Here is a 12,838-nt window from a genome sequence, read left to right as displayed (position 1 = left end):
ATTTTTGCCAATTTAGTATTAAAACATCTGGAAAATTGGGTGGTGAAAGAGAGCATTAGTAAGAAAAATCAATCTGAATTTCGTAAGAATCATGGCACAAATATAAGTGATTTATATTGGGATGCCTATAGGACTTGGTTATGAAAGAAAAATATGGTGTTATACATTTAGCTTCCTTTGATCTGTCAAGATTGAGGCTATGGAAGAAACTGGCCGATTGGGTATCCCTGAAGGTCTGTTTATGGTTATTATAAGACTACATGAGGACTTAAATGTTCAGGTTAGATTAAACAATGAGTGAGTTTTATCGCAAAGAATCATCGTTTGCGGTAGGGGGTGCCTTTTGGCCCACTGCTTATTTAACCTGTACATAGCGGATGTTGGTAAGAACTTGGCCTTTGTTCCTGCCCCCCCCCCCCCCATGACTGGGGAAGTTGTCGCTGAGTTGGGTAGCGTACGCGGATAATTTATTGCTTATGGATTGTACCGGTATTGAATTACAGCGTTTGTCAGCGTTCGGGAGTTATGCTAGTGAGAACACCCTGAAAATCAATTCGAGGAAAACCAAGATCTTGACATTTACTAAGAGGAAAAGCAAAATAGCTACTAATTGGCACCTAAATTGCTCTAACCTGGGAACTGTACAATCCCTTGTATATCTGGGATTTCCTATTAACCTACCCAGTAAAGCCTGCATAATAGGCTACCTGCTAAGGGAAATCGATGTTTACATCTCTCAATTGAAACTCATAAAATGTCGTCATTGCAAATATTCATATATACCATTGATTAATCAATATGAGGGGAAAATATGCCTTAAGCTTCTGTATGCGATAGAAATACTGAAAGGTTGGGCATGAGACTACCTCAGGGTGTTGGAAGGAGTTGTGTGGCGTGCAGCTCTAGGGGTTCCAAATGCATTCCCGAAAGTAGCAATGAGATTCGAGCTGGAGGCCAGTGGCCTATTTTGTCATTATATCGCACATTTCTTGTACCTTGTGGCAATGCTGATTATAGTAAGTTGGGGACTCAGTTTGAAAGGGGCCAGGTTGCTACTTTGACAGACTTTGTCGAGAGGTGTTCACAAATATTACTGGCAAATTGTTTGACAAGACTATTTAATAAAGGTTCCTGTGAGAGTTAAAAAACCTGTGTATAAGCAAGATTGGTGTAACACCATTGATTCAATGCATGGTATGTTAGTCTAGCTCATATGAAAGAAGAATTTAAGAGGCTTGTGACTGTTGCTTCGCATTGAAGCCTTTTCCTTGCCCTTGGACTAGAAAAGATTTTGCTCCCCGCTTTCAATAAAATGTGTTCTATTCGGGAGAAGTTCTAGACTATTGATTATCCAAGAGGATGCCGCTATTTGTAGATTCTGTCACCAAGTCGGTAATATAGAGAGTTTAAAGCATCTTTTATCTGAATGTTCAGCTCTTAAAATGCAAAGATTTTTATATTTAAAATGTTTTTTACTGTGTGTGAATCCACCGAATGTGAAGTGTTTTGGAAGAAATATCTTTCTGGTTTCCTACTTCTATTGCAGTTTCGCTGGTAAAATGTCTGTATTGTTTAAATTTGGATAGACAGTTTTTTTTTGTACTAGAATTTTATTTTTATTTTTTTTTTACTTTCCTTGCTTTATTTTATTGAAATATGTAATTTTTTTTACTTGTTAGTTTGATTCTGTGATGGTATTTGTTTGAATTGTTAAGGTTGCATTAATTTTAACCAATAAATAAGCCCACAAAAAAAAAGAAAGTGAACTATATATAAAGAGAACCTTGCAGGGGACTATACCAGATGTTTGTGAACAAAAGAATCCCAAGTCCAATGCCCTCAGGATTCTGAACTGTGATGAATGAGTAAAAAGAACCTGGCAGAAGAGTACACCATGTGTCTTGCGAGTCTGGCACCTGCACCCAAATTTTGTCAAGCAACTATCTGAAAGAACCTGGCAGGGGAGTAACCAGGTGTTGTTGCGAGGCCGAGAAACTAAAGTAAGAATCATGGCTTTAGGAGTCTTGCATTGCGTTGAATGTAAGAAGGACCTGGGGAAGGGAACACATTTCCCCTGGAACATGTTGCTACATCAAGAGGAGGGGATATATCATTGAGCTACAAAGAACTTGGTTATTCTTTTCAACTTTTGTTTGCTGGAGAGAAAGTTGGGGAAGGGAGTGATTCTCTGGAACTGTGAGCATTATTAATTTGGAACTTTGTGGGTTTTACGCCTTTTTGTAGAACTTGAACATTTTTGCACTTTGCAAGTCAGAGAGATTACCCATGGCACCTTAGTTATTTTTAGAGTGTGAGGGCTAGGATAGGATTTCGGACGCAGGAGATTTTTCTTTCTGACAGCTTGACACCGACAGGCCCTTAGTTTTGGTTGAGGTAGGGAAATACCTTCTAGGATAGGGACAATGAGGCATTTTCCAACCCAGTTTCCTTTAATAAAGGTTTATGGCAAACATCATGAGTCCTCTGTGTTTGCGTCTCATTCCTGGTTCATCACACTACCATAAATTAAATTCCATTATATAGAATATAATCACTTTTTTCCAAATGTTGTCCCTAATGTATATGTTGCACTATATTGTTTTTATGTTGCACATTAAGTAATTATTTTAAACGAAAATTTGACATTTCTTTTGTGGTCATTTCATTCTTTGGTACAGGTGTCCCATTAGTACGTCTGGGTATATTGTGAAGGTGTTGCTTGATTTGTATTCATTCTGAAGCTGGTGCGGGATAAACTGTGATAAACCAGACTACTAAGGATATTGGTCCACTTTACAGTGGTAATGTGACCCCAAGCAATGAATGGCCTAATCAGAAAAACAAGTCTTTGGTTGTAGATTGGTAAAGTCACAACTGAGGTGAGCTTGGCTTCCTTAGACATGTATGTCCAAATTAAAGACTATTTACCTTTGTGTTTTTTTTTTTTTATTGCACAATCCTAGATACAGAGCTAGAAAAAAAGTGAGAGAGGGTAGTAGCATAGACAAGGGGATGATGCTCCAAAATTTGGAGTTGGTTATTTATTAAGGTCTATAGGCATTCGCAACTGTCTGAAATTACCAGGTGGCCAACATTGTGTGTGGAGTAGGCCATAATGAAAACACAATGGTCTGGAAATGTGATCCAATTTTTGATAGTGCTATAAAAGGAGAAAACAGGAAGTAACATGCATAATCCCCCAATACCTTCCTGTCATCTGCATAGGTGTCTAATCAAATACTGTAATTAAAGAAGTTTGTGTAAAATCCATACATGAATGTTGACCAAATTTGGTACATTGAAGAACCCTCCCTCTGAATTCTATTGAAAAGTAGAATGAAGGAAACATCAGATAAATTAACCAATCCAGTACCGAAACATTTCATAATGTTTATTGAAATTCAATTTGTGTTTATTCCAGTGTCAAACTTCAATGCAATTATTTTTTGTATTTCAGTTTGTGCACGAAAAAGAAATTGCAGCTGAGGACGACCAAGTGTTTCTGATGAAGCTGCAGGTAAGGGAAACCATAACTTGCTATTTGCTCACAAACACAACAATTTGGGCCATATTGCAAGTTAGGGGGAAATAGTGGCTGCATGTGTTGTTCTGTAAAGTTTAATATTTAACGATAACATGATAAATGAAAGAAAATAGTGTCCCTGATTCCTCCAAACGGAATTACTGTTGCCACTGTTAGTTTCATATCTGCCTGATTGGTTATTGGTCCTGATTCGGAAATCCTGTTGAAGAATAATGGCATTATCACAAGTTTTACTACTGCAGCAATATTTTTGTATGCAATTCTACCATACACATGTAGACGGTTTTACAGCTTATCCATTTATTAACGTATAATCATGTGGCATGAAAAGACAGCCGAGAATAAAGTTACTGCCTGTTTTTTTAAAATTTGCTTCCAAATTCTTAATGATGCCCTGCGAGTCTAACTCTTACTGCATAACATCATAAGACTATGTAATTGACTCCTATATTTTCTTTTTCAGTCTCAGTTGGCAAAACAGCCACCTACTGCAGCTGGACGCCCAGTGGTTAGTATTTTATCTGCTTATGTTCACATCTATGTGCATACTTTTATCGTAAACTAGTGTGAAAGCCTGTGTAAATGGGCCAAAGTGTGTGAGGAGATAAATGTTCAGAGTGTCAATATGTTATTCTTAAGGCAACGGCTTCCTCTAGTGGTGACAACAGGCGAAGTGGGCAGTCTCTACTGTGCATGATTGCCTCGGACAAATGTACATCAGGCCTTTTATTATATTGTATGATGAAAAATCTATTTCGAATGCATTGTGTCCTCCAACGCATTTCACATCTTTGACATGTAATATCCACAGCTGGGCACTTCAGAAACTTTTTCGTCAGAGGGCGTCCTGCGTCGATGGCGTTGCGTCCATGTCCCTTGAGGGCCTCCGTCGAGGGTGACGTCACAGGATGTTATAAATAGGACGCACAGTGCCCGTAGCCTCAGTTCCGTTTTTTCCGCAAACGTGTTAACTTCGTGAGACTCGACGCGCCTCGTGTGTTCATCATTACGATGTCTTTCTCTTCGACCCCTCCGACTCCACGGTCTGGCTTCAAGACCTGCCGGGACTACAAGACGAAAATGTCGCTCATCGATCTCCACCGCATTTGTTTGTGGTGCCTGGGTGATTCGCACGACACTGATGACTGCTCGAAATGACAGTCGCTGACTGCCAAGGCCTTGCGGAAGGGGACGCTCCAGGTAGGTAGGGGCTCTAAGCCTGTTAAGCCCCATACTTCAAAGTCCAAGGGGGTTTCCACCGACGATTCGAGGGGCGACTCTCCACTTCGGAAGGAGTCCCGGGGATCTCGGTCCCGGAGTGGTTCCCACCACTCGTCTTCCTCGTCCCGCACTCTAGGAAGCTCCGTCACTGGTCGCCTTCCCTGTCGTCCTCGGAGGATGGTGCCTCAAGGAAGGTTACATGCCATACGAAGTCCTCGACTCTGGAGGAATGGGCGGTGTTTAAACAACCCATGTTAGCGATTTTTCAGTCGCAGGGCACGGGTCCGGTCGCGCCTTCTGATGAAGCCGGCCAGGATCGGTCTCGTACCGTGGCCCGCACGCCTTCGGGCTCGGGTTCACGACACAACTCACATCGGGAGTCCTCGAGGTCCCGTACGGACAAGGAATCAAAGTCGCAAGAGACGTGTCTCGGTCCTCGTCCTCAGCAAGACCGCAGCTACCTACGAAGGGCTCGATGCCGGCGTCAACTGGACGTCAATGCTTTGCCAACGTACCAGCCCACGGCGCCTGTGTCGACATCGAAGACTTTGCTGCTATCCGCGCCTTCGGGGATTTTTTCTCGAAATTTCCCTTTGGAGTTACCCGGGCATCGAGGATCCTCCAAGGAAGGCTGCGGCGAAGTCTGTGGGGCCAGTTTTGGACTCCAAGCCCTCTTCTGTCAACAGACCTGTTTCACCTCCCTCTGGCTGACATTTATGAAGAGGAGGAAAGATCTGAGTTTGAGGACCCTGGTGAACTTGATGAAGCTATAACACACAAAACAGACTTAGGAACAAGAAAAAAACTTCACCAGAGCTATTTATTATGTTGTACAGTTAATGCAACCCTAACTCTTTCCCTGCAGGGGGTGCACTGAACTGCCCCTGCTTGATGTTACTAACCCTAAATGGATACTGATATGCCGACTGTCGGCAACATTTGCATGGAGACTATTCATACCCTATATAACAAACATGAAAAACCATATTCACAGTGAGCTACCACAATAAATTTCATACATCTGAAGTTCGTTAATCCACACAGCTAAAACCAAGACAGTTACGGAAAAAACCTTTTCCCGGCTGCACCCCTGGATGAAACAGACAGGTCACGTGGGACTCGGCGTCACACTCTTCGACAATTTAATTGCCCTCCGTGAGGTGTGTCTGGTTGATCCAGGAGTTATTTATTAAAACATTTTGTAAAAATACATATATGTGTCGCACAAATTCTCCGCACAAAAATGCACTTTATATTTAATTCATTTCTTTACAAGTGCATGTACCATTCTCTTGTGCATGACTGTTTAACAACTTTGTAAATAAGGAGCATAAACTCTCTGAGATGGATTCAAACAGTTTGTGTTTAAAAGTGCATAAGTCCACTTGTGTCACTCTAAATAGGGTGACATCTATATATCTGGTCGACCGGTTTCAATGATGTCTTGCGTGTATCATATTCTTCAGGACCCGATATTGCTTTTTTAGACCCAATCAGCAAGCCCCTTAGAGGCGAGATTGCGACATATCCTGTCCAATTGTTTTTATATGCAAGGAACAGCACGTTCGGTTTCTGTAATGTTGCCACTTTCAGACAAAAGAGTTGGAAAGCCTGAAAGGGTACTGTATCTTTCTACTTGTAAACGTCCCTTCGATAAGGAGAGCTTGTTGTAGTCTCGCAGCTTTGTTCATAACATTTTATGAAGGAAGTCTTGTTGGGATCTCAATTCCTGAACACGATCTCTTCCGTCACGTTGTTTGCTGGTTCCGTGATTATCGCGAATGGCGTTCCTCGCGGTAGACACTAATGGAAAGATCTGCGTCTTCCATTAGTGTCTACCGCGAGGAACGCCATTCGCGATAATCACGGAACCAGCAAACAACGTGACGGAAGAGATCGTGTTCAGGAATTGAGATCCCAACAAGACTTCCTTCATAAAATGTTATGAACAAAGCTGCGAGACTACAACAAGCTCTCCTTATCGAAGGGACGTTTACAAGTAGAAAGATACAGTACCCTTTCAGGCTTTCCAACTCTTTTGTCTGAAAGTGGCAACATTACAGAAACCGAACGTGCTGTTCCTTGCATATAAAAACAATTGGACAGGATATGTCGCAATCTCGCCTCTAAGGGGCTTGCTGATTGGGTCTAAAAAAGCAATATCGGGTCCTGAAGAATATGATACACGCAAGACATCATTGAAACCGGTCGACCAGATATATAGATGTCACCCTATTTAGAGTGACACAAGTGGACTTATGCACTTTTAAACACAAACTGTTTGAATCCATCTCAGAGAGTTTATGCTCCTTATTTACAAAGTTGTTAAACAGTCATGCACAAGAGAATGGTACATGCACTTGTAAAGAAATGAATTAAATATAAAGTGCATTTTTGTGCGGAGAATTTGTGCGACACATATATGTATTTTTACAAAATGTTTTAATAAATAACTCCTGGATCAACCAGACACACCTCACGGAGGGCAATTAAATTGTCGAAGAGTGTGACGCCGAGTCCCACGTGACCTGTCTGTTTCATCCAGGGGTGCAGCCGGGAAAAGGTTTTTTCCGTAACTGTCTTGGTTTTAGCTGTGTGGATTAACGAACTTCAGATGTATGAAATTTATTGTGGTAGCTCACTGTGAATATGGTTTTTCATGTTTGTTATATAGGGTATGAATAGTCTCCATGCAAATGTTGCCGACAGTCGGCATATCAGTATCCATTTAGGGTTAGTAACATCAAGCAGGGGCAGTTCAGTGCACCCCCTGCAGGGAAAGAGTTAGGGTTGCATTAACTGTACAACATAATAAATAGCTCTGGTGAAGTTTTTTTCTTGTTCCTAAGTCTGTTTTGTGTGTTATAGTACTTTTTGGTAACAGAAAGGACACATACCCGCTTTTTGAGGTAATGTGAAGTTGAGGCAAATCCCTGTGTGTTATTTGAACTTGATGAAGCTCCACATTTTTCTGGAGACAGTCAGTTGAAGGAGTTGAGGCAGACCATCCACAATGCCAGTGGGTTGGACACTTCCACGGAAGTGGAATTTGGTAGTCCTGAGCCTGGGGCTCATGCACAGTCTTCATACAGAAAGCTCATGGCACGTGTCTCAGAGTAACTGGGCTGGACCAGTCCTCCTGAAGACTTTGTGCAGGATGATCTGATGGACATTTTAGATCAAGGTCCATTCTCTGACCCAGTTTTGCCATTTCATATTTCCTTACAGAAAAGGGTGGCAGCTGCTTGGCAGTCCCCGGAATCTCTTCCACCTGTTAAGTCTTTGCCCAAGAAATACCACCCTTCCGTTAGCGACCCCAGCTATTTATCTACTCACCCCACTCCCGAGAGTTTGGTGGTTCAGGCGGCTACGGCCACCTCGAGGCAGGCGGCGTACCCTACCATCCCTCTGGATAGGGACGATAAGCGCTTCGACGGTTGGGCCAGGAAGGTATTTTCTGCTGGGAGCATGGCCGTGAAATCGGCCAACTCCACGTGTGCCTTGTCAAAATTTACACACACTCTGTGGAATTGTTTCTTTTGCGGCTGACTGTATTCCCGGGGGGTGGAAGAAATGGATGGGTTCCTTGCTATCATGCAGGACGGTTAGGATGCCACGTGCGAGTCGCTTCAGTCGGGTTTGGATACAGCAGACAATGTGAGCCGGTCCATGGCTGCGAGCATCGTTATACGCAGATTTGCGTGGTTGCGCACATTTGTTCGGGAGCAAAGCTGACGAGAGCCTTCAGAGGTTGCAGACCACAAAAGCTGCGGCAAAATCTTTAAGCGCTGCGGTGCGTCAACCTCCACCTTTTCGTCCTTGGGGACAGCAGTGGAGGGGAGGTTCCTTTCGTTACTACTCCTACTTTGGTAGAACGAAAGGGACCGCAGTCAAAGGGGCCAGCGAAAAAATTTCCGTGGTGGTCAGGGAAATCGTGGTGCCAAAGCCGCGTATGCAGCTGCTTCTAAACAGTCATGAGGCCATGTCCCATGGTTCTCCGGTTGGGGGCAGACTGTCTAAGCATCTTGAAGAATGGCGGGCCATTACTTCAGATGCGTGGGTTCTGGATACCATAGCCCACGGCTACTGCCTTCCCTTCCTTCAGCAGCCTCATGAGAATCCACTGGGGAAACTCTCTTTAAAGCTTCTGGATCCGCTCCTTGCGCAAGAAATTTTGAGCCTGCTGGAGAAAGACAGTATAGAACTGGTGCCTGTAGCGGAGAGGAACAAGAGATGGTATTCCCCTTAATTTTTGCTCCCTAAAAAAGATGGGAGGGGGGGGTGTGGGGGGGGTTTGCTACCCATCATGGACTTGTGTTGGTTGAACAAACTTCTCCGGAAGGACAAGTTCAAGATGGTCACTCTTTCTCAGGTCCTCCAGGCCCTTCAACTTCAGGATTGGTTGGTGTCTTTGGACCTCACGGGTGCTTACTTTCATGTGCTGATCGATCCTGCGCACAGAAAGTAGCTGAGGTTTGCGGCTGGCGACTCGCACTTTCAGTTTCGGGTCCTGCCATTCGGGTTGACCTCCGCCCCGAGGATCTTCACCAAGCTCATGGTGGTAGTGGCAGCATACCTCAGGTGAGGGGGGGTGGATTCATGTCTACCCCTACTTGGACGACTGGCTGATCCGGGCGCGCTCTCCTGAGCTAGCATTGGATCATCTCGGTGTCACCTGCCACACCCTCCACAGACTGGGCTTCTCGCTGAATTGCAAGAAGTCGCATCTGACACCTTCCCAACACCTTCCCAACACCTCCAGTACTTCGGGGCTTTATTAGACATGTCCTTGGGGAAGTGTTCGCCTCCAAAGGTGAGGGCTCATCACATTGTGCAGATGGTGGACAAGTTTCAACATGCCCAGTCTCCCGGCTTTCAAATTCTTAAGGTTGCTCGGCCTTATGGCATCCTGCATTTTTCTGGTGGCTTTGTTTCTGTCACTGGTGCTTACCCAAACAGTTGGACCCAGGGTGGCTACGGTTGACACGGTGCTGTCCTTCGTCTCTCATCTTGCAGAGTCGGGCATTCATGTCCTGTCATGCAGGACTTCTCTTTCGGCTGTGGCCGCCCAGCTATCCACGGACCAGTGCTCTTTCTCACTGTCAAATCCAGTGATCAAACGGCACTTTGCGGGTCTTATGCGTCATTACCATCCGGTTCACAAACCGCATCCGACGTGGGATCTGAATGTGGTTCTTATGGCCTTGTGCTATAAACCTTTCGGACCAATGGCTACGGTAGATCTTAAGCACCTTTGGTAGAAGGGGGCTTTCTTGGTCGCCGTTACCTCGGCAAGGCGTGTGAGTGAGCTCCAAGCTTTGTCTGTGGAGCATCCCTTCTTGATTGTCCTTAGAACAAACCCTTCTTTCTTACCAAAGATGGTTTCTGATTCCCATCTAAATCAGTCATCTTGCTGCCTGTCTTCTTTCCAAACCCGGCTTCAGAAGCCGAGAGGGTTTTGCATTGCCTGGATGTTAGAAGAGTTCTTAAGTTCTATCTGGACAGAACTTCCAAAGTTAGTTCTTCTCAGCTTTTGGTGACCTTTGGTAACCCTCAGTGCAAGCAGGCCTCCAAAGCGACTATCTCCAGATGGATTGCTGCCTGTATTACGGAGTCTTACGCTATTCAGGGTTTTCAGCCTCCTAAAGGGATTCATGCACATCTCGTACGGGGCAAGGCAGCTGCTGTCGCCTTTCAAAAGCAAGTCCCCTGGGAGACCATTGCGAAAGCGGCTACTTGGGCCTCCCCATCGTCTTTTTGTAATCATTACTGATTGGACTTGAGTTCCAGATCTGATGCTCAGTTTGGGCAGGCTGTGCTGAAAAACCTTTATTGTGAGGAGTGCTTGGGAATCTTTCATAAGTATGGAGGAAAGGGGACGGGACGTAGGAGTTGTTAGGCAGAAACCTGTGCAGTTCCCTTAGGGACCACTGCAAAAGATTTAAGACTACAGGTGTTGGCAGTAAACCCACTTGGTAGCAGTCTGTACCACACAGATTCACCTGGTAGCTGTGGCTGAGCAGTCAGACTTCCCTCAAGAAGAGTTCGGCAGTATGCAAAGTATACACAATAGGCACTCAGATACAATAATACAAGCAAACACTGACCAGAGCTTTGGTATCAAAGTATATAATTATTTATTTAAAAACACACAGTTTGAAACACTCCAGCACTCTTATTGTAAAATATTCTAAACACAGTTACTATTGTAATATATACACCCCTTTTTCCTTATCAGATAAGTGGCAGTAAAACACCACTTATTTTCATACAGAGGTGAGCGCTTAACTAGATTGCACTCCAATAAGTTTGTGAGAAAAGGAGGGAAAAAGACAGAATATGGAAAGGTACACCACTCTAAGATTCAGGAACACTATTAGCAAGGCAGAAGAGCAAAAGTCACTGGTGAGCCAAAGTCCAAAGGCTGGGCCCACTCTTAGAGAGAGCAGAGAACAAATGCGCCCAAGATCACACAGTTACACTAGGCTTAGAAAGTCTTGCAGAGGGTTCAAAAAGAGTTGAGCGGCTTAAGAAAGTTTAGCCAGGGTGTCCCAGACTAACCCAGGTTCGAAAGCCGGGGGCTAAATCTACCCTGTACAGTCGGTAGCAAGGGAAGCCAGGCGGAACACGGTACCTTAAGTGGGAAGGATTCTCCAGTGGTGGCAGTTGTTCCTGGTAGTGGGTGCAAGATGCGTCGTCGTCCAGGGGAAGAGAAGATCTCAACTTGGAGGAAAGATGAAGGTCGTTGCACTACCAGGGAAGAATCCAGCCGCGGAGTTTTCCGGTTAAAGGTGGTACCTTTGTTCGCGGTCGTGGCAAAACGTGGTATCCCGGTTGCCGGGGTGCTTGGCACAGGCAAGGCGGCCACGAGGTACTTTGGGAAGGCGAAAAGACGGTGAGACTGGTTATCCCCACCAGTCAAAGGAAGAAGACTCTCCGGCGGGAGATCTCTGTCGTTGGGAAAAGTGGTGAGGCAGTCCAGCAGGGCTCCACCGGTAATGGTGTCGTGGCAGGTCGGCTCAGTTTCTCCCTCGTCAGATTCTTAGGTCCTGTGGCGACTTCTGAAGTTCCAGTCCCCAAAGCCCTGGTTTTATGCAGCAAACCCCCATTCACTCAGCCTAGCTGTCACTCAAACATGCTAAGTGGTGAGCAGGCCGGCTCACCACTTCGGCCAATCAGGATGGAGTGCGACTTGAGTTGCCTAAGCAACTCAGTCCAGGGTGCCTAAATTTCCCTCCACCCCTCCTAAGTACCCCAGACAAAGTGCCATCACTTTGGAGGGCTTCTGTGGAGAAGCCTGCCAAAAAGTGGAACAAAGGGGTCGACTTGGGTTGGAGTCACAGAAGAGAACACGAACACCATTTTAGAATCAAGTTTTGGCAAAAAACACCAACCAGAGAATTCATATTAATTAAATAAACCGGTGGTATGTTCGAGGCTACTGTAAATAATTAAATAAAGGTAGTAGCCTAAAACAATGGGAAATCCCATAGGAAAATATTCGCGGTTGAATATAAAAAGTAGTATCCACTGCCACCAGCCAAAACTCGATCAGGGGGGACGGAGACGTGCCCCCTCGACTAAGAGACCCCGGGGCAATTGAATTGCCCCAGCCAGTACATCCACAACATGATGGTTTGTACTGGTTCTGTTCAGAATTTGACTAGTAAAGTCAATGGTGACTTTACATGCCCTGGGAGACAGTAGTCAGTCCCAGGGTATGGAGTCTATACTGGGGGGTCACTATGACACCCCTGTGTTACTACACGGAGGGTGCTGTGTAACACACATCACAAAAACAAATGAAGCCCTATGGAGTAAAAGACCCCATAGCCCATTAAACACATCTAGATTCAAAGAAACACACTTAAATCATGCCCAAGAGTGAGGGTAAAAGAGTCTCACTCTTGGCAGGAGAAAAAAATAAACCCCAAAAATCCAGCAAAGCTGCTGGGGGACTCACTAGGTTAGGAAATTCAGCCTAAACAGAGAATTCTCCCTAACAGGAGTATAACCAGGTTACTCACCGTAGTGATCACCTTACTCCTAGTTCATAGTCCCCTTTACTCCATA

General features: G+C 44.7%; 1 protein-coding gene across 1 annotated transcript in view; it reads left to right on the top strand.

The window, feature by feature from the left end:
* DYNC1LI1 (dynein cytoplasmic 1 light intermediate chain 1) overlaps positions 1 to 12,838 on the top strand; it is a 1,016,060-nt gene that overhangs the window by 738,212 nt on the left and 265,010 nt on the right. Inside the window, exons 9-10 of the mRNA XM_069648812.1 lie at positions 3,458 to 3,517; positions 4,008 to 4,052. Coding sequence (XP_069504913.1) covers positions 3,458 to 3,517; positions 4,008 to 4,052 — 105 coding nt within the window. The remainder of the gene's footprint in view (positions 1 to 3,457; positions 3,518 to 4,007; positions 4,053 to 12,838) is intronic.

The sequence above is a fragment of the Ambystoma mexicanum genome, chromosome 2q (assembly GCF_040938575.1).
Source record: "Ambystoma mexicanum isolate Mex_15411 chromosome 2q, UKY_AmexF1_1, whole genome shotgun sequence".
In the NCBI taxonomy this organism is placed as follows: Eukaryota; Metazoa; Chordata; class Amphibia; order Caudata; family Ambystomatidae; genus Ambystoma; species Ambystoma mexicanum.
Note: the sequence above shows the minus strand (reverse complement) of the source record. Positions and strands in the feature narration are given on the sequence as shown.